The sequence below is a fragment of the Saccopteryx leptura genome, chromosome 5 (assembly GCF_036850995.1).
Source record: "Saccopteryx leptura isolate mSacLep1 chromosome 5, mSacLep1_pri_phased_curated, whole genome shotgun sequence".
NCBI lineage: Eukaryota > Metazoa > Chordata > Mammalia > Chiroptera > Emballonuridae > Saccopteryx > Saccopteryx leptura.
Genome location: NC_089507.1, coordinates 50,514,172 through 50,541,020, shown reverse-complemented (window position 1 = coordinate 50,541,020; position 26,849 = coordinate 50,514,172). Strand labels below are relative to the sequence as shown.

The window sequence follows — 26,849 nt, the reverse complement described above, 5'->3', positions numbered from 1 at the left end:
GAGTTAACTTTGTATTCTCCCAAATTATTACTCAAAAAAATATCACTTAGTCTTCTAATTGCGTGCCTAATATAGAATTCCATTGTAATGAAATTGTTCTCCACCCTCACCCCACAATAATTAGAAAAGAGTTAAATTACACATGCTTTTTTTTTGAAGGCTGTAGATTTCTGTCCAGTTTTATGAAAGTTATAACATCATAAAATTCTAAAATATACCCCAAGATTCCCATCTTTTGGTATATTTACCCCTTTCCCCAGTTATTCAAACACTAATTTAGGTGCTCTGTGAAGGAATTCTGCAGATATAAAGTCTAAATCAGTTGACTCGAAGATGGGGAAATTGTCAGGTGACACCTTGAAAAAGGACAAGGCTCTACCTGCGGAGAAATTCAGAATATGAGAGAGATTTGATGTGAGGGAGACGCAGCACTGCTGGCTTTGAAGATTGAATGACTATATGGCAGGAAGATAGATCTCAAAGTTCATAAAACTCCATGAGTTCTAACTTTTGTCCTTTGGTCCTTCTCTGGTGCTTTTAAATGACTTGGAGAGATACTGATAAGATTCTCTAGGAAGTCTACTAAATGAAGAATGAATAAGTGAATGACTAAATGAATATATAAATAATAAATATATTAACAATAAAAATGCAATCAATGGAGAGGCAGTCTGGCACTGGGAAAACTTATGTCCTAGAAGTGAGAATTCAGGAGTTTGGAATTACTGCTGGTTCTATTATATTGGAGAAGTCACTTATTCATCTCTGAGCCTCAGTTTCCTCATCTAGAAAATGCATTTAACTATACTAAGTGGTCTCTATTCTTTCACTTTTGAATTTTTTAGGTTTTAAGTCATTTCAGTGACTAAGTATTGCCACTCCCCATGGAGCTTCTGGTTCTAGCATCTAGCACCTGAACTCTTGTCCATCAGAGGACACACTGCCTTCCACAGCCAATTAAAAATAAAAGATAAAAGGTTGATAAGAGCCTTATGACCTAGCAATTCCACTTCTGGAAATTTATCCAAAGAAACCCAAGATATAGATTCAAAAGAATATATGCACCCCTGTGCTCACTGCAATGTGATTTATAAAACCAACATTTGGAAGCAGCCCAAGTACCTATCAGTAGATGAGTGGATAAAAAAGCTGTGGTACATTTACACTATGGAATACAGGGGGTCCTCGGGTTACAACACAGTTCCTTTCCTACAATAGTGATGTAACCCAAATTTGGTGTAAGTCGAAACATACCCTAGGCTAAGTCACTTACCTGTCCTAACACAGTTGTAAGAATCATAATCTAGAACACAAAGATACAACTAAGCCACAGAAAAAGAATACTGCATATTCTTTCACCACGTGCAACCAAACCAAACTAGTTCACCCACGTAGTCCGTAAGTATGATGCTAACAGTGTAAGCTGAAACACTCATATCTCAATTTTTTAAAGTTTTTATGGGAGTAATAGTCATAAACTCAAAACGTCATTTTTTGAGACTATTGTAACCTGAGGACCCCCTGTATTATGCAGCCATAAAAAAAAAATTAAAAAAAAAGGAAATCTTCCTTTGCAACAGCATAGACAGACCTGGAGAGCATTATGCTAAGTGAGATAAGCCATTCTGAAAAACTCAAGTATCGTATGATTTCAGTCATATATGGAATCTAATAAACAAAATGAACAAGAAAAATTTAAACAGACTCAGAGAGAGAGAGTAGGCTGACAGCTGTCAGGGGTGGAGATTGGGAGGAGTAAGTAGTATAGGAATTGAGCACAAAAGAAAAAAAAAGAGAAAAGTAAATGAGATAATAGATTTGAAATCACTTTATAAGCTCTAAAAGGAAAGACAGATAAAAGAGATTTTGTTTAAAGTGTTGGAGAAAGAAGGAATGGTCCTTTTTCAAGTATATGTGCTACTTTGGACCACACTGTTAAAAGAGGTCAGAACTGGCCACTACAGAGAGCTATCAGTTGCCTCTAGAAATAGAAAACAGAAGTAATATTGCAGATGTCAAATTCCGATCTTTTTTTACACCTCCCCTCACATCAAGATGACCTTGACCAAAACTGAAGACAAGTGTCATCCTGCTGGGAAAGGTAGGCTAAAGCAACTAGTACTTATTCAAGGAAAACCAGAAAGCCTGTAACCACTACATTGTGAGAGTAACTGGTGAGTTTCCCTTTATGCAGAGCAATAGGATTTGGCACCCGAAGCCGACGTTTGAAACCATGGATGATTGCCCTTCTCGTTGTGTTATTACTGATTGTGGTAGCAGTGACCATCGGTCTTCTGGCTCACTTCTTAGCCCCTGGTATGTAAAATTACGGACTTTTGCTCTGTTTGAGTTAATTTTTCCGTACAACTTTATTTGCATGTATGTAAATATAATTTCATTTAAAAAATCATTTGTACTTTCACCTTGTAAATGCCTACATTTTGAATATTTTTATCTGTTCAATTATTTCATCAACAAATAATTACTGAATGCCTATTATATACAAGTTCTTTTCTGGGTACTTAGGATACAGCCTTAGGCAAATCTGACCAATTTCCTGTCTCCTTGGAGTTCACAATCTAGTATTCTTTTGAGAAGCTACACAAATCAAAGATAGTTACTGTTTAAAATTTATTAGTAAACATAATAAATGTCTAATTATTCATTATATAGTCAAGTGAAAACTATGATAAATTAATTACTAAAATTGGCTCTTTTACTCATTGTTTTGCTGTCCACCAACATTTCAAGGGTAAAATAAAAGCACGTGTCCAATGAAATAATAAATTTTGAAGTGACTGGCAAACTATAAATATAACACATTTTTTACTTATTTTTAGAAAAAATTTTTTCACTCTTTCCAAAATAATATTCAGGAATTTTTTTTTATTGCCTGGCATATTTATAATCACACAAGTAATCAATTTTAGAATCCTCTCTTCTTTTATTGCATCTTTCTCTGCAGAGTACAAACAATTTCCATATGACAAATCTCTACAATGTAGCTCTGACCCATATGTATGTGATAAAACAACTAGTTCAGGCTGCTAACTTGCATGGTCTTATCCATTGTCGCCTTCCTCAGGCTTGACGAAGGAGTGAAGACTATTAAGAGCTTTAACGGGCTTAAGAACATAATTCTGGGTTCCATATAATAACCCCAACTATAGTTTACACAATGGCAAGAGATTAGGTCAGTTATTCTGATTGCACAAAAGCATCTTAACAATGAGTGAAAGGGTTGATAACAGTATGGATTGTATAGATGAGTATCAGGGGAACCAGGAAAGCATTACCTATCCATAGATGTCCCACTTAGGAGACAGACCATCCTGAGATCCCTGCTTTCTCCCAGGCCCATGGGAACCCTTTATTGGATCCTCCCTGAGCCAGGCTCCCCAGAGAGAAAGGTTGTTTTGTGGTTGGTCTGTTCTCAGTTTCTAACTCTTTTGTAGCTTTCTTGCTCACTCCATCCTCCACCCCTAGGCTTTACTCCTAAAATGACCAAATTCCTCAGGAATTTCTACCATTGCTTGTTTTCTCTCCATTCCATCCCCGTTATACACTGTTCTCACTTCCTTCCTCAGACAGCTGTTTTCCCGCCTTACTTTTCATGTATTTCTTATTGTGCCTGACTCTCACATTAAAAATAGAAATTTTAAAGGATGTTAATTTACCTCTACTTCCAGTAGAATATAGAATGGTAGACATTTCATCTCAGCAAAGGGTAATTAAATGTTCCAGCCTAGAGCCTGACCAGGCAGTGGTGCAGTGGTTAGAGCATTGGACTGGGACATGGAGGACCCAGGTTCAAGACCCCAAAGTCGCCAGCTTGAGTGCGGGCTCATCTGGTTTGAGCAAGGCTCACCAGCTTAAGCCTAAGGTCGCTGGCTCGAGCAAGGGAATCACTCAGTCTGCTGTAGCACCCCAGTCAAGGCACACATGAAAAAGCAATCAGTGAACAACTAAGGTGCTGCAATGAAGAATTGATGCTTCTCATCTCTCTCCCTTTCTATCTGTCCCTCTCTCTGACTCTCTCTTTCTCACACACACACACACTCTCTCTCTCACACACACACACAAAAAAAATGTTCCAGTGCTAGAGCCAAACTGTCTGGGTATAAAACCTGGGTAGATCACTTAACACTTGCATAGAATAGAGCAAGTTACTTAACGGCCCTGAGCCTCACTTTTCTCATTGATGCAATGATGATGATTATAAGCTTAGAGAGCTGCAGTGATGAATTAATATATGTAAAGTGCCCAGAACAGGGCTTGGCATATAGAAGGCACTCAATAAATAAAAGTTGCTGCTAATAATATAAAACATTAATTGCAATTTTTATTATACATTTTGTGAAACTAAATTAGAATCTCAGCAATATATTCAAGACCATGTAAGCCTCATTACGGTTGGATCCTGAATTCTACGCCAAAACCACTTAATATCTTGCTTTCCCTTTCCACCACAGGTGAGAAAACAGAGTATTTTCACGGGACCTTTAACATTTTAGATCTACGAAAATATAGCAATTCTGGACAAAATGGCACATACCAACTTAAGGACTTAAGAGAAATGAGTGAAAACTTGGTAAGCCAGATCAAATTCTTTCTAACATAGAATAATGCAGACAGAAGGGGTTTTGTACATCATTTCTTTCAATACTGTTCAAAACATGATTTCCAGGCTACCTGCCTCAGAATCAACTTGCAGGTCTTTACGTCCCACTCCAGATCCACTGAAGCAGTGTCTGATGGGATAGGGAGGTAAGGATAGGGGAGCAAGGTAATCAGCATGTCTAACAAATGGGTGATTCTAATAAACCGCTCTTTCTAACTGTACTACTTCATTTAAGGTGAGAGAACAGAGGCCAAGTTATCCCAGCCCATTGCTTCCTGCTTTCCACCACAATGATACCCAATGGAAAAGCTTAACCACATCAGATGTGGTTGTTTGTAAGATGACAAGCCTCTTTTGAGAGACCACATTTGAAAATTTAAAATATTTTTAAATATATGAGGAAGCACAATCATAAATGTTCATTTTATCTTATAAAGAAAGAAAGTGTAATCACCCAGACCTGCTGTATAATATGCAAATGAAATGTTAACAATTTTGTTAAAATTAAAATAAAGGGATGCTCCCACAGGAAAAAAGCAAACTTGGCTGTATAATAATTCTGCTCGAGATACCTGTGAACCCTCACTTAAACATTAAGCTCAAGTAACTACCCTGGTAAGGAAACTTCGAAGCATGGTTATTTTACTTTTTTTATTTAGTTATTAAATTTAATAGGGTGACATTAATCAATAAGATTATGTCGGTTTCAGGTAAACATTTCTATAGCATTTGAACTATTGATTGTGTTGTAAGCTCATCACCCAAACTCAAATTTTCCATCACCATATATTTGTCCCTCTTTACTCCCTTCCTCCCTACCCACTTCACTTTTATCTATGTCCATGAGTGTCAGTTTTATGTCCCACCTATATGTTCTTATAGTTCTTATATTTTTCTGGTTTACTTATTTCACTTAGTATACTGTTCTCAAGGTCCATCCATGTTGTTGTAAATGGCAATATGTCCTCATTTCTTATGGCTGAGTAGTATTCCATTGTACATATGTACACATCTTAATCCAATCCTCTATCAAGGGAAACTTTGGTTACTTCCATGCCTTGGCCACCATGAATAATACTGCGATGAAGATGGGGGTGCATATGTCTCCAAGTACCAATGTTTTCAAGTGTTTTGGGTATATACCCAGTAGAGGCATTGTTGGGTCATATGGTAATTCTATTCTTAATTTTTTGAGGAACCACCATACTTTCTTCCATATCTATTTGTTGTTTGTATGTTTTTATGGGAGAAGTATCTGTTCAGGTCCTTATCCCTTCTTTTTTTCTGTTTTGTTGTTGTTGTTGTTTGTTTGTTTGTTTGTCTTTACAGACACAGAGAGAGAGGCAGAGAGAGGGATAGATAGGGACAGACAGATAGAAATGAAGAGAGATGAGAAGCATCAATCATCAGTTTTTTGATGCGACACCTTAGTTGTTCATTGATTGCTTTCTCATATGTGCCTTGACCATGGGCCTTCAGCAGACCGTGTAACCCCTTGCTCAAGCCAGCTACCTTGGGCCCAAGCTGGTGAGCTTTGCTCAAACCAGCTGAGCCTGTGCTCAAGCTGGTGACCTCGGGGTCTCAAACCTGAGTCCTTCGCATCCCAGTCTGAAGCTCTATCCACTGCGCCACTGCCTGGTCAGGCATCTTTCCCCATTTTTTAATTAGACTGTTTGCTTGTTTTTTGCTGAGCTTTATGAGTTCTTTATATATTTTTTATATTAACCCTTTGTAAGAGCTATTTGTTTTTTTTTTAACATCATCTCCTATTTGGTCGGCTGACTTTTGTAGTTGTTGTTGTTGTCAGTTTCTTTTGCTGTGCAGAAGCTTTTTAGTTTAATATAGTCCCATTCATTCATTGTTGCCTTTACTTCTCTTGCCTTTGGGGTAAAATTCATAAAATGTTCTCTATGGCCAATAGTACCTATGTTTTCTTCTATGTAATTTATTGTTTCAGATCTTATATTTAGGTCTTTGATCCATTTTAAATTAATATTTGTGCATGAGGACAAACTGTAGTCAGTTTTAATTCTTTTGCATGTAACTTTCCAATTTTCCCAGCACCTTTTGTTGAAGAGGCTTTCTTTACTCCATTGTGTGTTTGTGGTCTTTTGTTGAAAATTATCTGTCCATATATATGTGGTTTTATTTCTGGGCTCTTGATTCTGTACCATTAGTCTGTATGTCTGTTTTTCTGCCGATATCATGCTGTTTTTTTTTATCATAGCTCTGTAGTATAATTTGAAGTCAGGTAGTGTGATACATCTGGCTTTATTCTATTTTCTCAGGAATGCTTTGGCACAGTTATATTAAAGGGGTAAAAATGACAGGTGTATTGATTTGTTTTAGTCTAAGAACCATTATTTTCCTTCAAAAAATATCCTTGCTTTCTCAAATCAATTTTCATTTTCTATAACACTATTTAATCTTTGTCTTAGGCATACTCAATTACAATACAAAATAAATATAGAGAGAGATAAAGTTTATAATTTATAATTTCAATTATCATTAAATTATGCATACTTTTTCTATATTGCAGTTTCATCTCCCAAATCAATAATTAACATTTATGGATTCATACATGTCTTTACATTATTTTATATTCATAGCACTTTAGAAAATAGAATTTGTAGTCAGTTCTTAAGGAAAGCCAGGCAAAAACTTAAGACATTCCCCAGTACTTTCTTTATTCCTTTAATCCTGAGTGACTCCACATAACATCCTCAATGAAAAAAATTAGTATGCCTTAGTTAAAAAGATACACAGGCCCTGGCTGGTTGGCTCAGCGGTAGAGCGTCGGCCTGGCGTGTGGGGGACCCGGGTTCGATTCCCGGCCAGGGCACATAGGAGAAGCGCCCATTTGCTTCTCCACCCCCACCCCCTCCTTCCTCTCTGTCTCTCTCTTCCCCTCCCGCAGCCGAGGCTCCATTGGAGTGGGGATGGCCCGGGCGCTGGGGATGGCTCCTTGGCCTCTGCCCCAGGCGCTGGAGTGGCTCTGGTCGCGGCAGGGCGACGCCCCGGAGGGGCAGAGCATCGCCCCCTGGTGGGCAGAGCGTTGCCCCTGGTGGGCGTGCCGGGTGGATCCCGGTCGGGCGCATGCGGGAGTCTGTCTGACTGACTCTCCCCGTTTCCAGCTTCAGGAAAAAAAAAAAAAAAAGATGAAAAAAAAAAGATACACAAATTTTTTGAATGATGGGAAATGTTACAATTTATTGGAACAGTTAAAAATCTGTTTTCTTGGCCCTGGCTGGTCGGTTCAACAGCAGAGCATCGACCTGGCATGTGGAAGTCCCAGGTTTGATTCTCAGCCAGGGCACACAGGAGAAGCGCCCATCTGATTCTCCACTTTCCCCTCTCTACTTTCTCTCTATCTCTCTCTTCCCCTTCTGCAGCCAAGGCTCCAATGGAGCAAAGTTGGTCTGGGTGCTGAGGACTGCTCCATGGCCTCCGGCCACAGTGGAGCAAAGCCCCAGATGGGCAGAGCATCACCTCTGATGGGCGTGCTGGGTGGATCCCCGTGGGAGCATGAGGGAGTCTGTCTGACTGCCTCCCCACTTCTAATTTAGGAAAAATACAAAAAAAAATCTGTTTCCTTTATGTTTTCTGCCCAACATTGTTGCTGTTGTTTTACTGAAGTGAATGGACAAGAATGCAATAGATACTTTAAAAGGAAGTGAAAGAAATGCTCAGGTACATCTGTAACAGAAACTGTGCTTGAAAGTAGACTTTTTAGTTTCAGTACCGCATTCATTTCTAGGAATGAAGGAACCACAGAGGCAAAGGCACAAAGGTAATGACACATTATCATCATGAGGACATGCAAGGCGCTTCTCATCATTATGTTATCCTTTATTCTTGTAGCACACTCCCACTCATCTCACCCTGAAGGCAATCATTCTGTATTTCCTGTGTAGTCTTTGTTTGAATTCATTTTTGCAAAAATACATTTCATTGTTATCTGTGCATATGCTTTTAATGTTTCTTTGTGTTATAAATCACTTGTCTTAGTTAATTCTGTCTGCTCTTCCAAAGTACAATAAATTGAGTTGCTTATAAACAACTGAAATATGTCTCTCACAGTTCTAGAAGCTGGAAGTCTAAAATTGGGGTATCAGCACGGTCAGGTTCTGGTGAGGGCCCTCTTTTGTGTCAGACTCCAGACTTCTTGGTGTGTCCTCATGTGGTGGAAATCGGAGAGCTGAACAGCTCTCAGAGTCTCTTTCATAAGGGCACCAATCCTGCTTATGGCCTAATTACCTCCCAAAGGCCGCATTTCCTAATAAGTATCTTTACATTGGGGGTTAGAATTTCAACATGTGAGTGTGGGGAATAAACAAATATTCAGTTCATTGTACCACTTTTTGTTTCATACTTTTTAACTCAGAGTTGTTAAGATGTAGCTAAGTCGTTAAATGAATATCTAATTAATTGCTCGTAATGGCTACATGATGATACATAGTTAGTTATATCTACCATGTTTTATCTCTCGCATTATCCCAAGAAATGCTGCATTAAACAGTCTTCTACTTATCCCTTTACGAACTAATGCAAACTCTTCTGGAAGCAGAATTACAGGGTCATTAAGTGTGCATACACTTAATTTGACTGATTGGTGCTGGCTTGCTCTTTGGAATGGCTAAATCAGTGTGCACACCCATCTGCAGCGCATAAGGATCCCTGGGTCCCTACATCTTTGCTAACACCTGGTTTTAGTTGGCGTTCTAATTTCTGCTAGTCATTAAGTTTTACTTTATTCATGATTTAATTTGCATTTTTCTAACTACTAATGAGTTTGTGCACTGTTATATATACCTGTTAGTCTTTTGGGGTTTTTGTTTCTATAAATTGCCTATACCTATCCTTTGCCTGTTTTTCTACTAAAGTTTTGTTTTGTTTTGTTTTATTAGTATTGCTTTGCAGGAGATTTTTATGCTGTGATATGAATAGTTTGTTGATTATAGACATTATACTTAACCATTCTGTCTGCTATTAATTTGGACCATGTTTTCCTTCATGAAACAGAGATTCATAATTTTGAAATAATAATATTTATGAATTTTCTTTGCTTTATGGTTGTGTTTTTAAAGAAGTCATTCTTCTTTTCTAAGTCTATATTAAAATATTCTACTACATTTTCTTCTATTAACTTTACAGTTTGACCTTCTACATTAGGTCTTTAATGCATGTGGAGTCCACCTATGTTAGGTAAGGACCCAGCTATTACTCTCCATATGGTGAGCCAGTTTTCCCAATGTAACTAAACATCTGTTTCCCCAATATATAGTATGATTATTCAGCTCTTTACATTTCTTGGCATCTGAGTTTTTCAGGAAAGGAAACATGATCTGTTCCTTCAAGCTGCTCCCAATCTCTTTGGAGAGATGAGAGTAACACACATGAAATTGAATAGCGTGACAAAATATAATTAAGGATTAAATCGTATGTTGAGGAGATAAGTACAGAAGAACTTCAAAGAAAAGGAAGATCAATTAGGGATCCCATGGTCAGGAAAGGCTTTGTATTATTTTAGCCCTATTTAATTAAGAGAGGTATCCCTTTCCCTCCACTCCCCACTGAGTTACCTTAAGAATTACTGGAAGGGTTCATGCCTCATCCTGAGCCACTCCTATTTATTGTTGTTAATCCCAATGAATAAAACCAGATTCTTCTCTCTACTTTATATGGGTGCTAACTAGACAGCCAAGAAAAACAGGTTGTAGGTCCTGTTCTTCTTAATTTGGGATTTACTGGTTTGAATGCAAACAGAGATATAAAAGTAAAATGAATTCATGTTTGGATACTGCTAAAACTCATCCCAGTTCTCTGAGATATATCTCATCTTTCATATCAATCTTCAGAGAAGACTTCAGTAACCAGATACCAGTAATTCATGATACTACAAAATACGTAGGTCATGATTGTTCATTATTATAATAAGTTTGAATAGGGTCACTGACAGAGGGATAATATATTTTGGAAATATCAAGAAATATTTTTAAATTACAGTGTCATTACAAATGTGAAAGTTACAAACTTGTAGCACTGTGACAATAAAAATAGCTGACATGTATTAAATGCTAAGCACTACACTAAGCATTTTATATGTTATTTCAAAAATAGCCTTATGAAGTAGGTACAATTATTATCATAGTTTTTCAGAAAAGATAACCAAGATACAGAAAAATTAATTTACTCAAAATCATACAACTAGTAAATGATATAGTTAGGACTGGAGATTGCGTGTTCTTAAAAAGTTGTCATCCATAAAAAATACCTACATGATTTTGTTCCCATCTACCATCTCATAGATACCAGAAATAAAGTACTTATTCCTGGTACATTAGTCTTATCCAACTATGCTATTAACATGGGCTAGTGATTATCATCTGCATTAACAAAGGCAAGAGTTTTAAGCAGCTCTAAATTTTATCTTGTTTGTACCCACGAACACCAAGAATAGGACCTGAAATAATCCTCAAACTACCCATGAGACTATATTAGAAGCAAAAAATAAACAAATAAATGAAAGCCCAACATGAAAACAGAAAGTGATGCAAGGAGATGCCTATAGTTAGTAACTCTCTCTAAATGAATTGCATTAGGTAAGAAAAATAAAAGATGCTTAATGCTTGGTGAAGGGCGACAGCCCTATGCTTAGAGATTGCAGATTGGATTTTGGAAGCTTTAAGAAAAAAAAAACAGATGTTGTCAAGAAACTTTATGTTTAGAAGTTAAAAAATTGGATATAGAGAGTGGCTGAGTCTTTATTTGAGAGCTCAGACTAATATTTATTTTGTAATTAAAGATTAGGTATGATGAAAAGAGGAAGATGTGCAACACTACCTCTACCTTCAGTGTCTTTAATTTGAATCCTCAAAGAAAAAGCTAGTTTTTGTATATTTCAAATCAAATCTTCACTATAGCACTGTAAAGGAGGCATTATTATCCACACTTTACAAATGAAAGAACTAAGCCTATGAAGTTAAGGTCCACAACTAGAAAATGATGGAGGGGAGAATTGAAGTCATATTAACTCAAACATATGCTCTCTCCACTAAATTATTCTTCTAATCAGGAAGGAACTTAGGTATGATAGGAAACTCAGTGTTTTGCCAATTCTCTCATTTAATATTTAAATCCATAAAGATTATAAATTTCATATATAGTACTAGATTACTTTTACTTAAGCACACATTGTGTTCATTTATTATATAAAAATGTCTTTATCCTTACTTTCTTTACTTCTTTATATGAGTTTTTATCTAGCTTTATCGATATATAATTGACATATAATATCATATAAGTTTAAAGTGTAATACATGTTGATTTGCTACACTTACATACTGCAAAATGATTATCACCATAATAATATGCCAATCCATGAACATGAGATAGCTTTTATTCTGTTTTTGTCTTCTTCAGTTTCCTTCATCAAAGTCTTATAGTTTTTAGTGTAGAGATCTTTGACTTCCTTGTTTAAATTTATTCCTAGGCAGTTTATTATTTTTGATGCTACGGTAAATGGGATTGTTTTATTTCTTTTTCAGATATTTTGTTGCTAGTGTATAAAATGCAACTGCTTTCTTTATATTAATTTTGTGTCTTGCAATTTTACTGAATTCATTGATTAGTTCTAGCAATGTTTTGGTGGAGTCTATAGGATTTTCTATATGCAAGATCAAACAAATTTCTGAAAATAAAGGCAATTTTACTGTTTTTTAATTTGGATGCCTTTTATATCTTTTTCTATATCGTACTATGTTGAATAGGTGTACTTAGAGTCAGTGCTCTATTTTCTTATTTCTGATCTTAGAAGAAAAGCTTTCAACCTTTCACTGTTGGGTATGATGTAAACTGTGGGCTTGCTATATATATGGCCTTTATTATGTTAAGGTATATTCTTTTTATATGTAATTTTTGAGCATTTTTACATAAATTACATTTATATGTAATTTTTATCATTTTATCAAAGTCACCTGCTTTGTCTGCATCTATTTAAAATAATCACATGATTTTATCATTTATTCTATTAATGTGTATATTGCATTTATTAATTTGTATATATTAAACCATTTTTGTATACTGGGAATAAATTCCACTTCATTATGATGTAAGATTCTTTTAATGTATTGTTGAATTTGGTTTAGTAATATTTTGTTGAAATTTTTGCATCTATGTTTATCAAGGGTACTGGCCTGTAGTTTTTCTTCTTGTAATATCTTTATCTGGTCTTGGTATCAGGGAAATTCTTGTCTTGTAAAATAATTTTGGGAGTGCTCTTTACTTTTCATTTTTTTGTAAGTGTTTGAGAAGGACTGGTATTAATACATCTTTATTTTTTTAAGACTATTCATTTCAGAGAAGAGAGGGAGAAACACACACACACACACACACACACACACACACACACACATATATATATATATATATATATATATAGAGAGAGAGAGAGAGAGAGAGAGAGAGAGAGAAGGGGTGGGAGAAGCAGGTAGCATCAACTCTCATATGTGCCTTGACCAGACAAGCCCAGGGTTTCGAACTGGCGACCTCAGCATTCCAGGCCAATGTTTTATCCACTGCACCACCACAGGTCAGTCTTAATTCATCTCTAAATGTTTGGTAGAAGTAAAAACATCAGGTTCTGGGCTTTACTGTGTTACAAAGTTCTTGATTACTGATTCAATCTCCTTACTATTTTTTTAAATTGAATGTATTGGGGTAACATTGGTTAATAAAATTAAATAGGTTTCAGGTGTACAATTCTATAGTACATCATCTGTGATTCTTTATATTTCTGTAATATCAATTACGATGTCTCCTCTTTCATCTTTGATTTTATTTACTTAAGTCTTCTCTCTTTTTTCTTAGTCTAGCTAAAAGTTTGTCTATTTTGTTTAACTTCTCAAAAACCCAGATCTTGGTTCCCTTTATTTTTTCTTATTATTGTATTTATTTCTGCTCTCATCCATATTATCTTCTTGCTTCTGCTCATTTCAGGCTTAGTTCTTTTTCTTGTTCTTTAAAGTGTAAAGTTAGATTGTTTATATAAGAATGTTTTTTCCTCCTAATGTAGGCATTTTTTGCAATAAACTTCTCTCTTGGAACTGCTTTTGTAGTATTCCATAAGGTTTGGTATATTGTGCTTTTATTTTGTTTCAAGTTATTTTTTTATTTTTCTTTAAAACATTGGTTATTCAGAAGTATGTTGCTTCATTTCCACATATTTGTAAATTTTCCAGCTTTTCTTCAGTTATTAATTTCTAATTTTATACCATGATAGAAAAGATACTTGGTATCATTTCAATCTTCTTAAATATTTTCTAAGATTTGTTGTATAACCTACCATATTATCTATTCTGGAGAATTTCTGTGTGCACTTGAGGTAGACTATGTATTTTTCTGCTATTGGACAGAATGTTCTGTTAGGTCCAGTGGTCTGAAGTATGGTCAAGTCCAGTGTTTCTTTGTTGATTTTCTGCTTGGATGATCTAGCCATTGTTGAAAGTGAGGTACGGAAATCCCTTACTATTTTTGTTGTTGTTGTTGTCTATTTATCTCATCAGGTCTACTAGTATATACTTCATTTAGGAGTTCTGATATAGGATGCATATATATTTATGATGGTTACATTTTCTTAATGAATTGACCCCTTTATTATTATTCTTTATCTCCTGTTACTGTTTTATGTTTACAATTTCTTGTCTGTGTCAGTTTTTGAGAAGAAAGACAACAGTTAAGTCAACTAATATAGAGAGGAAGAAGGTTAATGATTTATTTGCATATGATGTCTAGCATAAACAATCTATGTTTGTAGGAAAGATATGGATGGGTGCTTTCTCAGGAAATTTTTTTTTAAGAAAGAGGCAATATTAGCTATCTGTAAAAGCTGATAAAGAGAGATAAAGCTGTAAATATTGCATAATCTTCACTCTACTGAATAACTTATTTAGATTATTATTCATGATTCAGGCACTATGAGAGTCTAGAGAAATTATTCTCTTTCTCTCTCTTTTCGAATAATCAAATTTAGAAATTTTGAGGACAACACACTTGGAGAGGACACAAATCTCCTAAAGAATAATTTTTCTCTTGTTTTGAGTGCTATGTTTAAATATCTTCCCACTCATAAGAAGGAATTGGGTAATAGCTTATGAAAGGCAAGGGCATAGCTAAGACTCAAAGGTAGCGGAGGTAGTGGTGATGCTGAAGGTGGGTTGGGCTCAGAGGCAGATGGTGGAGCCCTTGAATATCTGCCTTTATGACTGAAGACTCAAATACAATTGTGCCAGACATACAGGAAGAGAGAGAAATGAGAACCATCATTTCTTCATTGTGGCACCTTAGTTATTCATTGATTGCTTTTTCAGATGTGCCTTGACCTGGGGGGGCTCCATCAGAGTCAGTGACCCTTTGCTCAAGCCAGTGACCATGGGATCATATCTATAATGCCACACTCAAGTCACCCATCCTGAGCTCAAGCTGGTGAGCGTGTGCTCAAGCTGGCAACCTCGGGGTCCTCTGTGTCCCAGGCTGACGCTCTATCCACTGCACCACCACCTAGTTAGGCAATTGTTTTGTATTCTTTATTTCTACCTTTAAGTCCAGCTAGGCAACATCCATTAAGCCTTTTTTAGGGCTAAGGGTGTATTTTTTAAAAGCATCTTATATACATCTTTTGTATGGTACTCTTATTATAATTAGAAGAAAGCAACAGGATCTGAAGTTTTCTTTATAGCATATTTGATTTTTTTAGTTCCCAGGCGTTTATCTGGTGTGCCAATAAAAAAAATTGCTTTGGCCAATCTTCAATGGCTTAACTATTTGAAGCTTGCATTCTTAGCTCTGAAACTCCCCCTATGTAAATACAAAGACTGCTGTGAGAGGATTCAATGGGGAGCAACTAACAGAGAAGGGTAGGCTACATGTGTAAACAGAGTTTATTTAGGAATGATTTTTGAATGGTTGGGTGAGGTCTGTTTGTTTGAGTTGATAGCCTCTCCCTAACTCTTTCATTAAACACCCAACTAACCTCCAATTGCCCTCTTAGAAATTCATCTCAGTGCAATTACCAGAACTTTGAAATCATCAAACTTAAAGAGGTACTACCCTAAAAGGGAGTCTTTGCTCAATGTTTCCTAACTATCTCCAACTACAAAACTCTACTAATGCCCCAGACAGGAAGTAGGATAGATGTACAAATCACTTACTCTAGTAGGTGGTATAAATAATACATTTATAACAAGCTGGCAAACAGCTTTAAAAAATTTCTGGTAATTTAGAATGTCAAAAAGTGTTCGCAGATAAGGTAGGTCTTAATCTGCCAGGGAAACATGATTTCAGGGTCTCTAGGAAGCTAGTTCACACATAATGCCAGTCAGCAAGAAAATTTACATTCATGTTTTCTCTGATTTTCTCCGTTATAAATTTTTTTAGTGTAAGAACCTGTTAGGTGGTCTGCACCCTAGCATTTCTCAGAGTGTTTTCCTCAGGCTACCTGATCACATAAAGCTCCTGGCCCTGACCGCAAACCTAACCACAGAGGCAGGGTTCTGGAATTTGAGTTATAAAAAAGAAACTTCTTTATTTCTATGATTACTGAAGTTACTTCTTTCTAGATTCTTTTTATGTAATTATTTCAGCTCTTGTCTTCCCAGACAATAGAACCATTCAAAGGTGAAACTGATGCTGGGTTTAGATATTCTTCTCAGCAGGCATGATTCCATTTGAATGATGTCATCTGGAATCAAAAACTTACTCCAGTACTTTCACCAACAAATTACAAAGGATTAAGGGGTCAAATGTGGCTGAAATTTCAGAGGATAATTGCAAACCAAATTGTTTAAAATAATAAGTTCTTATTAACTTTTCTTCTTTTTAATATTTGTCACTTTTGTCCCTGGTGTTTTTGGTTTGCCTTTGCTTTTCTTTTGGAATTCCCCAGAAAACTGAGAAATAGGACTGGTTATGGGTGACAAGAAGAGAAATGATTATAACACTGTCACTCTTGCGAAAACATATCTTTCAAAAACAGTTTCATTTCTAGAATATAAACCCCACACCTCCACAGTCCCTTTACGTTTTTCTTATGTAAATGCAAATAAAAGTGTATTCTGGATTCTAGCAATTTTCCTGTTTTCTAAGTACTGCTTTTGATCTTTCATGTACAGCTATTACCAAATGCATATCTTTACAACTTTTATACTTTATTTTTTAAAGTCAACCAACTAGTTACTTTATAGTTTATTATTATTTGTTCTATAAAATAAATTGAAGTAAAATGTACATATCATATTTGACAGGGAGGCTGTGTCTTTGACAAGAGATGGACCTACTGACAGAAGACCTAGGTCAAAGTCCCAATTTATTATCCACATGATGCCAGAGAAATTTATGTAATGTATCTGAGTCTCAGTTTTCTATTTAGATAAAATAAGAACCAAAATAATTTTCAGTTCATAGAGTTATTGTAGAGATTAAAGGGCATCACTAAGATTTTGGTACTCAAGCATTTATGAATACCTGATAATGCTAAGGAAGTCATAACTTGTTCTTTGATACTTAAAAGAGTTTCCTATTATTTATTTATTTATTTATTTATTTATTTATTTACTTATTTATTTATTTCAAAAAGAGAGTTGGTCTTCTTGCCCTTCCTTAGGGATGCAGGACATATTTATTTGCAACTGTGGCTCATCTACTATCTAATGTGAAATGCAGTGCCTGCATTCTGATGACACTGTTGCCACCATGTGGTCATGGGGGATACTGCCAAAGCCTAATGATGCTATGACAGTCAGTTAAAACTGTGCATATGGACCAAAGCAGTAGCTTTTCTTCTCCATTCTTGGTGACATAAACTGAGTAACTCAACTTTGATCTAACCTGCAACAACACAACATACTCTTTCTTCCTCCTTGATCTACTCTAAAGCCCTCAATCTACAATAATTTAGAAATTGTTGTCTCTCTCCTAAATCCCTCATCCCTCTTTCCTGTACATACAGATGAAGGCCTGCAAAGGAATCTGAGACCTGAAATGCCCAGGAAGCACCAGCAGTTGACTACCATAATGTGTCCAGCATTTTATATGTGCTCAGTCCTTAAAACCCTTTGTTTTATAGGTTAAGAAACTAAGGCACAATTTGGCTCAGTTTGTGAGCCTCAAGATGGGCTTCAGACAGAGAATGGAGGGAGCCCCAGTTCCCTCTACCACCTCTCAGAGCCTCCCTCTATGTCCCATGTCTGTATATTTATCTGCTTTACTGAGGTTTAGGTAACTTCTACCCAAGAATCACCTGGCAAAATTCTTACAATATGAATGAATGCCCAAGTCCCTTCCAGACCAATTATAACTAAAATCCCCAACACTTATATATATTTTTTAAATTCTGTAAATGATTCTGTTGCACTGTGAGGGTAGAGAACCACTGGTTTAAATAATATTATTTATGTTATAATATTTTTCTACATTTAATTAGGGGTATATTCTTATTATAAAACACCTTGTTAACACAGTTTCTCTCTTATTTTAACAACAGGTGGATGAGATATTTATAGATTCGGCCTTGAACAAGCATTACATCAAGAACCAAGTAGTCAGACTAACGTATGTATGTTTGGGTAAAGACAGGTCACAGCCTAAAGGGACAAAGGGCAGAGGGAAAGGGACCCTTATATATTATGAGCTAGGTCTTGGCTAGGGTTTCTCATGAACATTATCTCTACAACAATCTCACAGTTAGCATTGACCACCACCATTTTTTAAAAGAGAAAACTAAAACTCAGGGAGGCTAAGTGATATGTTCAAAATTCCCCAAGTGACAGTTTCCCCAAGTAACAAAACCAGGATTCAAACCCCATCAACCGATCGCAAGGCCTGGAACTGCCAAGTCTGTGGTCTTGGGAAAACCCAGCAGCATGTCACTGCAGGCACCAGATGGGTTTTTGTTTTTTCTTTTTTACAAATACGTCATTTCAAAAAATATTAAGAAGGCAAAGTTGACTACAATATGGGATCAAAAGTTTTACCTGTAACAATGCCCCAATGTCAGGAGGCATACCTAAACAAAAAGATGTTTCTGTTTTAGTAGATTTTCTGTTTGTTGTGGTGGAGGGGAAAGACTCATCAGTGGCAGAAACTGCTCAGAGGTTTCACTTGTGTTATTTGGAAAGCACATAGCAGAATATATACGTAACAGGTGCAAACCTATGGGCCTATATGACTCATCTTCTTAAAGAAAATGAATGTATTCAAACAGATTTATTGAAAGGAAATAATCACTCTTCCACCAATAGACTAATGCCTATTAACAGACTTCTTCCAAGTTCCTTACACATTACTGAATAACCAGTGACTTACAGAAGAATTTTATGTATAAATTGGGTAAATTCTATAATATTTAGGACATAAAAACATATGCTTGCTGAAACTTTCTACATTTCATACATTCTGTTTTCAAATTCTGATTTGCCATAACATTCTAGTAACATTATCAAAATCTTATGAAATCCTTTGAACTTGTACTCATTATCAGTGAATTTTTGTATGAGTCCAGAAAAATTCCACCAGGTAAACAATGTCTCCCCTGTGATTAAATAGAGAAAATTACTTGGTTATATGTTTGCCAATTTGGCATAAAATTCTTCTTATTTACATTTTCATATTCCAGAGACTAAATGGACCACAGTATATAAAAATGTCCAGAAATGCCCTGGCCAGAAAGCTTAGTTAAATAGAGCACCATCCCAAAGCACAGAGGTTGCCAGTCAGGGCACATACAGGAACAGCTTGATGTTCCTGTCTCTTCCTCTCTCTCCTTTCTTCTCTAAAAATCAATAAAATAAACAATTTTTAAAAAATAAATGAACTACAGATTTTTTTAAATGTCCAGAATTAATATGGGTTCCCTTTTTTAGTCAAAGGATTCCAGAAAATAGGTCATTTGTATTGTTTAGAGCTTGAATGTTGTGAAGAATAAAGATAAGAGACATGGTAGATCAATACATTTTTATTTTTGAAAGAGATTTGTTTTGTTTTTCTATTTTAAGAGTACATAAAAATTCAGTGCCACAGGTGAATGAACTTGAACCTGTTTATATATATGTGTTATATATATATGTTATATGTTATATATATATACATATACACACACACACATACACACACTCAAGAAACTGGACATATGTAACCTGGAGAAGACTCAGGGACCACCACAATATCACTACCTTCAAATATTTTACATGAAAAAGGGGATTGATATATGATATTATGCATGTCCCACTTCATAGACCTCAGCTTAATGAATGGAAGACATACGAAGACATATTTCAACTTAAAACAAAGAATTCTCTTAAAATCAGAGCTGACTACAGAGAAGTAAGCTTCTTCAGGAAAGTGAATTTTGGATTATTCTAATTCCTGTGCTGGGGTTAGAGGAGCACTTGTCACGGAAGCTGTAGAGGTGGTGCAGGTATCAGATTCATGAGGGACTGGCCAAAGAGATCACTAACATTTCTTACAATCCCCGGAGTTTATGATTTCAGTAACAGTTTTTGATGTCTGGGTCTACCCCAACTGCTCCAACAAGCCTTCAAATCAATGGGAAAAATGCACTCAAAACATAATGAAAACTTGAAGAAGAAATATATGAAATGGCCTTGGCTCAGAAAATGGCATATAAAAGAGTGTCAGTGTGAGAGGATTAGTGCTTAGCATTTTCAGCAATTGAGGCACAATTTAGGGGAAGAAAATATAGGAAAGAATGTAAGATGATACTAGATGCATTTTTTTTTAGTAATCATCTTTCTCTGTGTCTCATAGTCCAGAGGAAGATGGTGTGAAAGCAGATGTCGTTATGGTGTTCCAGTTCCCCTCTGCTGGACCACAGGCAGTATGGCAGAAGAAAATCCATAGCATCTTAAACCAGAAGATAAGGAACACAAGAGCCTTGCCAATAAATGTCTCATCAGTTCAAGTTAATGGTAGGTGGTAGGTAGGTAACTTTCTGTTTGGTGTAAAATTCTCTGTGAGGTTCATTTTATGTCTAATCTTAGATGTACATGCCATATTTTTATTCCAAATACTAGCTAGAATTTAGATGAAAAAAAATTCAAGTTAAAAAAGTAAAATTTTGCCTGACCAAGTAGTGGCACAGTGGTTAGAGCATCGGACTGGGACACAGAGGACCCAGGTTCGAAATCTCAAGGTTGCTGGCTTGAGCACAAATTCATCTGGCTTGAGCATGGGCTCACCAGCTTAAGTGCCAGGTTGCCAACTTGAGTGTGGGATCATAGACATAACCCCATAGTTGCTGGCTTGAGCCCAAAGGTTGCTGGCTTGAAGCCCAAAGTTGCTGTCTTGAGCCCATGCTGGCTTGAGCAAGGGGTCACTGGCTCAGCTGGAGCCACCCCATATCAAGGCACAATGAGAAAGCAATCAGTGAGTCCCTATCTGTCCCTTCCTCTCTCTCTAAAGAAAAAAAAAGGTAAAACTTAAGGTGTTATTATTATTTGTTAAAGCATGTCTGGAGTTAGTTGTCAAGTGGATTTTCCTGTAGTAGTTGACTAGTGCTCATCCAAAATAAAGGCAAACTTTTATTATTAACAAAGTGTTAATCTGACCCAGTCACTGCCTCCATGACTAAGTAAGTGAAAATACCAAGCATTTAGTTAACAGCTGCTTTTCTGGGTGGGAACCTTCCTAAAACATAAATTCATGTGTTGCCTTTTTAAAATATGGGTAGTTTCTGTATATAGTAAAATTATGAAGTCTTTGTTAACATTTTTCCCGTGGGTATTTTGAAAAATGGTAAGCCAACTTTGGAGCCACTAGATCTATCTTATAAATGATATGTAAAAGTCACTATCCTAGAAAAAAAATTTACCAGAACCATTATACTGTTATCAAGTCTCTAAAAAAGAGAATCCACCTTTATCAAGGCCCTTTCTACATCCTTTGTATGCATCGTCTAATTTCTAGATTCCCGTGAAATAAGCAAATTCACTTTTATAGATGAGAAGGAAGTGCTAAAAATGTTGCCTCTAATTATTAAAAGGAGATGAGATTGAAATCTAGATCCCCAATTTCTTTAGAGACCATTTTGAAAGGTTCTATGATCAAACACATTTTAGAAATTCTGTCTTAAGATTCATTTCTTGAAAATCCATTTCTTCTATTAGCATATTAAAAGCTTTGAGGGGTCCAGGTAGACAGAAACCTTTGTACCTTAAGCTGCTTCCACAAGTGTCTACATCTGGCACACAAGAGCAGATTCCCCTACAAATTCCAGTGGACACCATTCTTAGTCACAGATGAGAATTAGAGTGATTAAACAGATGTAAAACAGGATGCCCTGCCCTTGTAAGGGTCTGGCTGACTCTTCAAGAGGAAACCTGACCAGGAAGTAAAAGTCTGAGCAGGTAGGATGGGCAGGAGTTTGCTAACGTGGCAAAGAGTCAGCTACTCAGGGAATAAAGCTGAGGACCTCTCCCAACCCAAAAGGGAAGAACCTGTCAAGGGCTTAATCCACCTTCCTTGTTAGGTAGCGAAACAAATGAATCAAGGTTACGAAATAGTAGCAATCTTTGTAAGTTACATGGTATATTCTATTTAATTTCCAGTAACCAGTTAATTTGCCAGGAATTTAAAAGCCTGATAACTGAAACCTGAAACGAGGCATGAAATGGTCATAGACTGCTGGGCCTGCTTGTTTCTTACAGGCTCAGTTTCTGAACTGTGTTTATTTTAATGACTGGAGTAGATTAAAGGGCAAGATGTGCTGATGGAGAACCTGATTTGAGAAAGTTATCTGACTAATTCTAACTCCATTGAGTCACTGCTGGACCACCCAAGTAATAGGCCCAGGTCTTTGTCTCTATTTTCTCCATTTTCTCATTTATAAAATTGCAATGTTTGTTCTTCCTGAAATCATAGAAATACCATGGGATATAGAATATATATCCATTATACTGTTATATATATATATAATTATATATATATAATATGGAACATATAGGCCCGTGATGGTGAATGGTTTTTATAAAAACTGCCCACTTTTGCAGTGCTGGTCAACCTGGTCCCACCCACCCACTAGTGGGCGGTCCAGCTTTCATGGTGGGCCAATCGCTGTGCTGTTTGGTTGCTCCGCTACCGCCCACCATGAAAGCTGGAACGCCCACTAGTGGGTGGGAGGGACCAGGTTGACCAGCACTGCAAAAGTGGGCAGTTTTTATAAAAAAACGTTCACCATCACGGAAATAGGCTGTTACCACTAGGAGGAAAACTAGTAAATTGTGTATATGCTTTGGAAACCTGAAAGCATTCATGTGAGTGATTGACTGGTAGTAGAAAAAAGCTAGAACTTTGAAGGTTTCTAAATTTCTTAATGTAGAAAGAGCAGTGTCTACCAGCACTTAGGAAAGAATTTAGGGGAAAGCTTAGTAAGAAACTTCAAGGCAGCTCTTATAGGCAAAAACATTGCTCTCTAGGAACACTTCATTTGAGGGACTCCCAATGAATGGAAAACTGCAGGCAAAGATTTAGCCATTGTTTGTCAAAATATGTGTTTTGTTTTTGACAAATAACTATGTGGTGTGGGTCTTTTATGTAATGCAGTGTGTCAAAGCAAAGCCAAAACCAACATGTTTGCATTGCAAACTCCATGGCCATGGAAGAGCAGCTCACTGCCTACATGCAGTGGGTGTGGGCTCCAGGTCCCAGCACGTTGCCTGCAGCATGCAGAGCCCTGACTAATAACTCCCAGCTCAGGAATGTCTTAGGGAGCTACTTTGAAGACTAGGGTGTTAATGTGTCTTAACTCCTAGATGTGGAAAGTCAAAATACTGAACACAAATAGAAACCTTCAACAGCTAGTTACTGTATAGGTAATTTATTTACTTCCAGGTGTAATCATGCTCCCTGAAAATTCAACCCTTAAAAATCCAATTATACTCACAACCATTACACTTAACCTGTATTATTCCTGGAAAGGGGATACCGTATTCCCCATGTATAAGATGCTTCCATCTATAAAACACACCTTAATTATGGGGTCCGAAATTTGAAAAACAAGATATATTACATAAAGTTATTGAACTTGTCTTAAGTTTATTCATCATAAAATTTATACAGCTCCTCATCCATGCAAAAAAAAACAGGAAATGCAAGTGAAAAATCTACAACCACTGTATAAAATGCACCCCGTTTTTAGACCTCAAATTTTTCGAAAAAAGGTGCGTCTTATACGTGGGGAAATACATTTAGCATTTGCATCTTGCTCAAGCTAAGCTGAAGAAATTTTTACTAACAAATTTTAACAATTCTTTATCTCCCCTCCTCTCACTTAAAAACAAAAGAATTCTAACATTATAGTATTTTTCATTTTAGTTCATGACTAATATGGGGCATATTAAATTAGTTTTTTTAACGAAACAAGAAATTTACTAAAAACTATGACAGAAAATTGTGCTCCTTTCATAGAGTAAGCATTAAGAATCAGTCCTAAGAAATATATAATGATTAGGGCATGCCTGATTAGGGCATGCCTTGTTTTTCTGTGTTTGTTGTCTTTTTATTGAATTTATTGGGATGACAATGGGCAACAAAATTATACAGGTTTCAAGTGCACAATTCCACAGCACACCATCTGTGTACAGTACTGTGTGTTCACGCCCTAAGTCACGTCTCCTCTGTCACCATTTCTCCCCCCTTGACCCTCCTTGATTAAAAATTCAACATTTTTTAATCTTATTTTTATTAATTTTAATGCAGTGACATTGATAAATCAATGTACATATGTTCAGAGAAAACATCTCCAGGTTATTTTGACATTTGATTATGTTGCATACCCCTCACCCAAAGTCAAACTGTCTTCCGTCACCTTCTAGCTGGTTTTCTTTGTGCCCCTCCCCTTAGAGAGAGGGGGTGAATTCAATATTTTTAAAAGCCCAACTTCGCAAAGTTCATCATTGCTAGTTTCATAAGTGGGATGGATTTATAGAAGGTGAGTAGAAAAACAATTCTTATTTTGCACAATGAGAAGATAAATGCTGAGAACATGAGTCTAAGAAACGTGCCACTCGTGGAAATTTGTAAAGCAGTTTATCTCCATTCTGCTCAGTAAGCAATTTTATCCTGCAAATCATCAGTTTTTAGGCAACTTTCCCCCAATTTAAGTGTTTATGTTTTCTTTATCAAATCTCTAGCTTTGTTGGGAATTAACAGAACTTAATCTTAGTCTATGTCCAATAATTGGCCTGGACCAATACTAGGTAGATATTGGATAGGATTATACAGTTATTTATTCAGAAAAAAAATGGGTTGAGGCTGAGTTGGAGCCTCGAAACCCCATGATCTCCTTGCTTCCTCTTTCCCCACTTTCTCTATACAGTGAGGCGAAAACCAGAGGCTTGATCCTGCACCATAAGAAAACCACTGTTCTGTATGAATACAAACTATTTGTAAATCTTAATCATCCACTATTTGTGCCTTTAATCACCTACCTAACTGGAAGTTGCATATAAGTCTCTACAAAAAATTGTACACATACCTTGTTATATGAGGTAGCCATTCTCCTGACTGATGAGTATGTTCAACTGTCTAGAATCCATATATGGTTCATACTCTCTGATAACTTCAGGTCATTAAGGCCAACCAGGAGAATATCAAATTATTATTCTTTGTTCTATTTTGTTTTTCAGCAATGAGCTCATCAACAGGGAAGTTAACTGTCCAAGCATGTAAGTCTAGTTAGCTTATAAAAACAAGTTCAATTTCCACATCAGAAAGGACAATAGTTTCAAATATTAGCTCATAATTCCCCATCCATTTCCCACTTTTCTTTGAGAGAGAATAACAATTGGGCAATATGAAAATTCTTTTATTTCTAACTCTGAGACTGATCTTTTATCATGTTTAAGAAAAATATTTCAATGGTTGAAATACTGGAGCAATTTAAAGAAGTTATATATATATATATATTTCTGGTTTGGAATAAATGGACTTGCTTTTCTAATTTTTTAAATGCTATGAAACATACTTTCTGCTGATAATGAAAATAACGAGAAAGTGATAAATGGGGAGGACATACATCCCATTATCTGTGACCAACCTATGAAATTTGCTTAATATAACTCACCTTCATGGTTGACAGCAGCTCTACTTGCTTACTTTATATTATTGTAGCCAAAATTTTGAAAGATTTTATAAAAGGGGCAATGAATTTGAGCAAATGTGTTTAAGCATTCACCTATGTATCTTGCAAACACACCAAACTATACATTTTTATTAATTCATTCACTCAACAAATATCATTTTAACATCCACCAAGTGCCAGAAAGTGAATATTATTCTGAATAAGACATGATCCCACTTCTAAAGTTGAGTTTGAAGGTAGGGAAAGATATAAATGAATTAGGAAATGTTAAAATGGTGTGATAAATGCTATGACAGAGAAAGTGCACACCTCTATGAGAGTCAATCACAGAGTCAGCTTACCTCATCTGGTAGAGTCAGAAAGTGATTTGAGACAGCAAAGAGCAGAGGCCATGAGCCAAATGACAAGGAATGGTGTCTTGGGCAGGGGAAGTAGTATGTAAAAATGTCTTCTGAAAAGAAAGTACATTGTTATTTCCTGTAATTGCAAAATGTCAGTGAGGCTGGTACATAGAGTGGAGGTGGAGGGTGTCGGAAAGAGGAGTGATTAATGGTGATCAAAGACCAGAATCATGATGAAACATCTCAACTTTATTTGGAGGGCAGTGAGAAAACACTTAAGGGTTTCACTCACACCAAAAAGATCATTCACTTTTCAATGTGGAGAACATATTCGAGGAACAACACGAGAGGCAGGGAGATAAACTGGGAAATGGCAGCTGTCTTCCAGATGAGAAAAGTGGTTGTCTAAACTAGAGTAATGGCAGAGTGATGGTGATTTCTAAAATGGCCACAGTTAGAGTGTAATCAATACCAGTAAAATACATTTTCTTTTTGATACCTAATTAGTTGGAACATGAATTGAAGCTGACATATTTTCTTTATGAGCACCATACTCTAAGCAGGCTTAATCCATAGTGGGTACCCTAAATAGAAAACTAATCTCTGCTCTGATGCATGTAATAAAGTACATATTTAGTAGTGAAAATGATGTTTATGTAGAAACATGGAAGCACTCTATCCTGAAGAGTGGGTCATGATAAATTAATTCATGCATACTTTAAGAAATACTCACTAG

General features: G+C 36.2%; 1 protein-coding gene across 3 annotated transcripts in view; it reads left to right on the top strand.

The window, feature by feature from the left end:
• The window catches only part of TMPRSS11A (transmembrane serine protease 11A), a 50,537-nt gene that overhangs the window by 8,272 nt on the left and 15,416 nt on the right, over positions 1 to 26,849 (top strand). For 2 of the 3 annotated variants that reach the window (XM_066384812.1, XM_066384814.1), the window contains exons 2-6: positions 2,195 to 2,316; positions 4,473 to 4,591; positions 18,159 to 18,226; positions 20,441 to 20,601; positions 25,318 to 25,356. In XM_066384812.1, coding sequence (XP_066240909.1) covers positions 2,195 to 2,316; positions 4,473 to 4,591; positions 18,159 to 18,226; positions 20,441 to 20,601; positions 25,318 to 25,356 — 509 coding nt within the window. The remainder of the gene's footprint in view (positions 1 to 2,194; positions 2,317 to 4,472; positions 4,592 to 18,158; positions 18,227 to 20,440; positions 20,602 to 25,317; positions 25,357 to 26,849) is intronic. The other variant, XM_066384813.1, reaches the window with a different exon arrangement.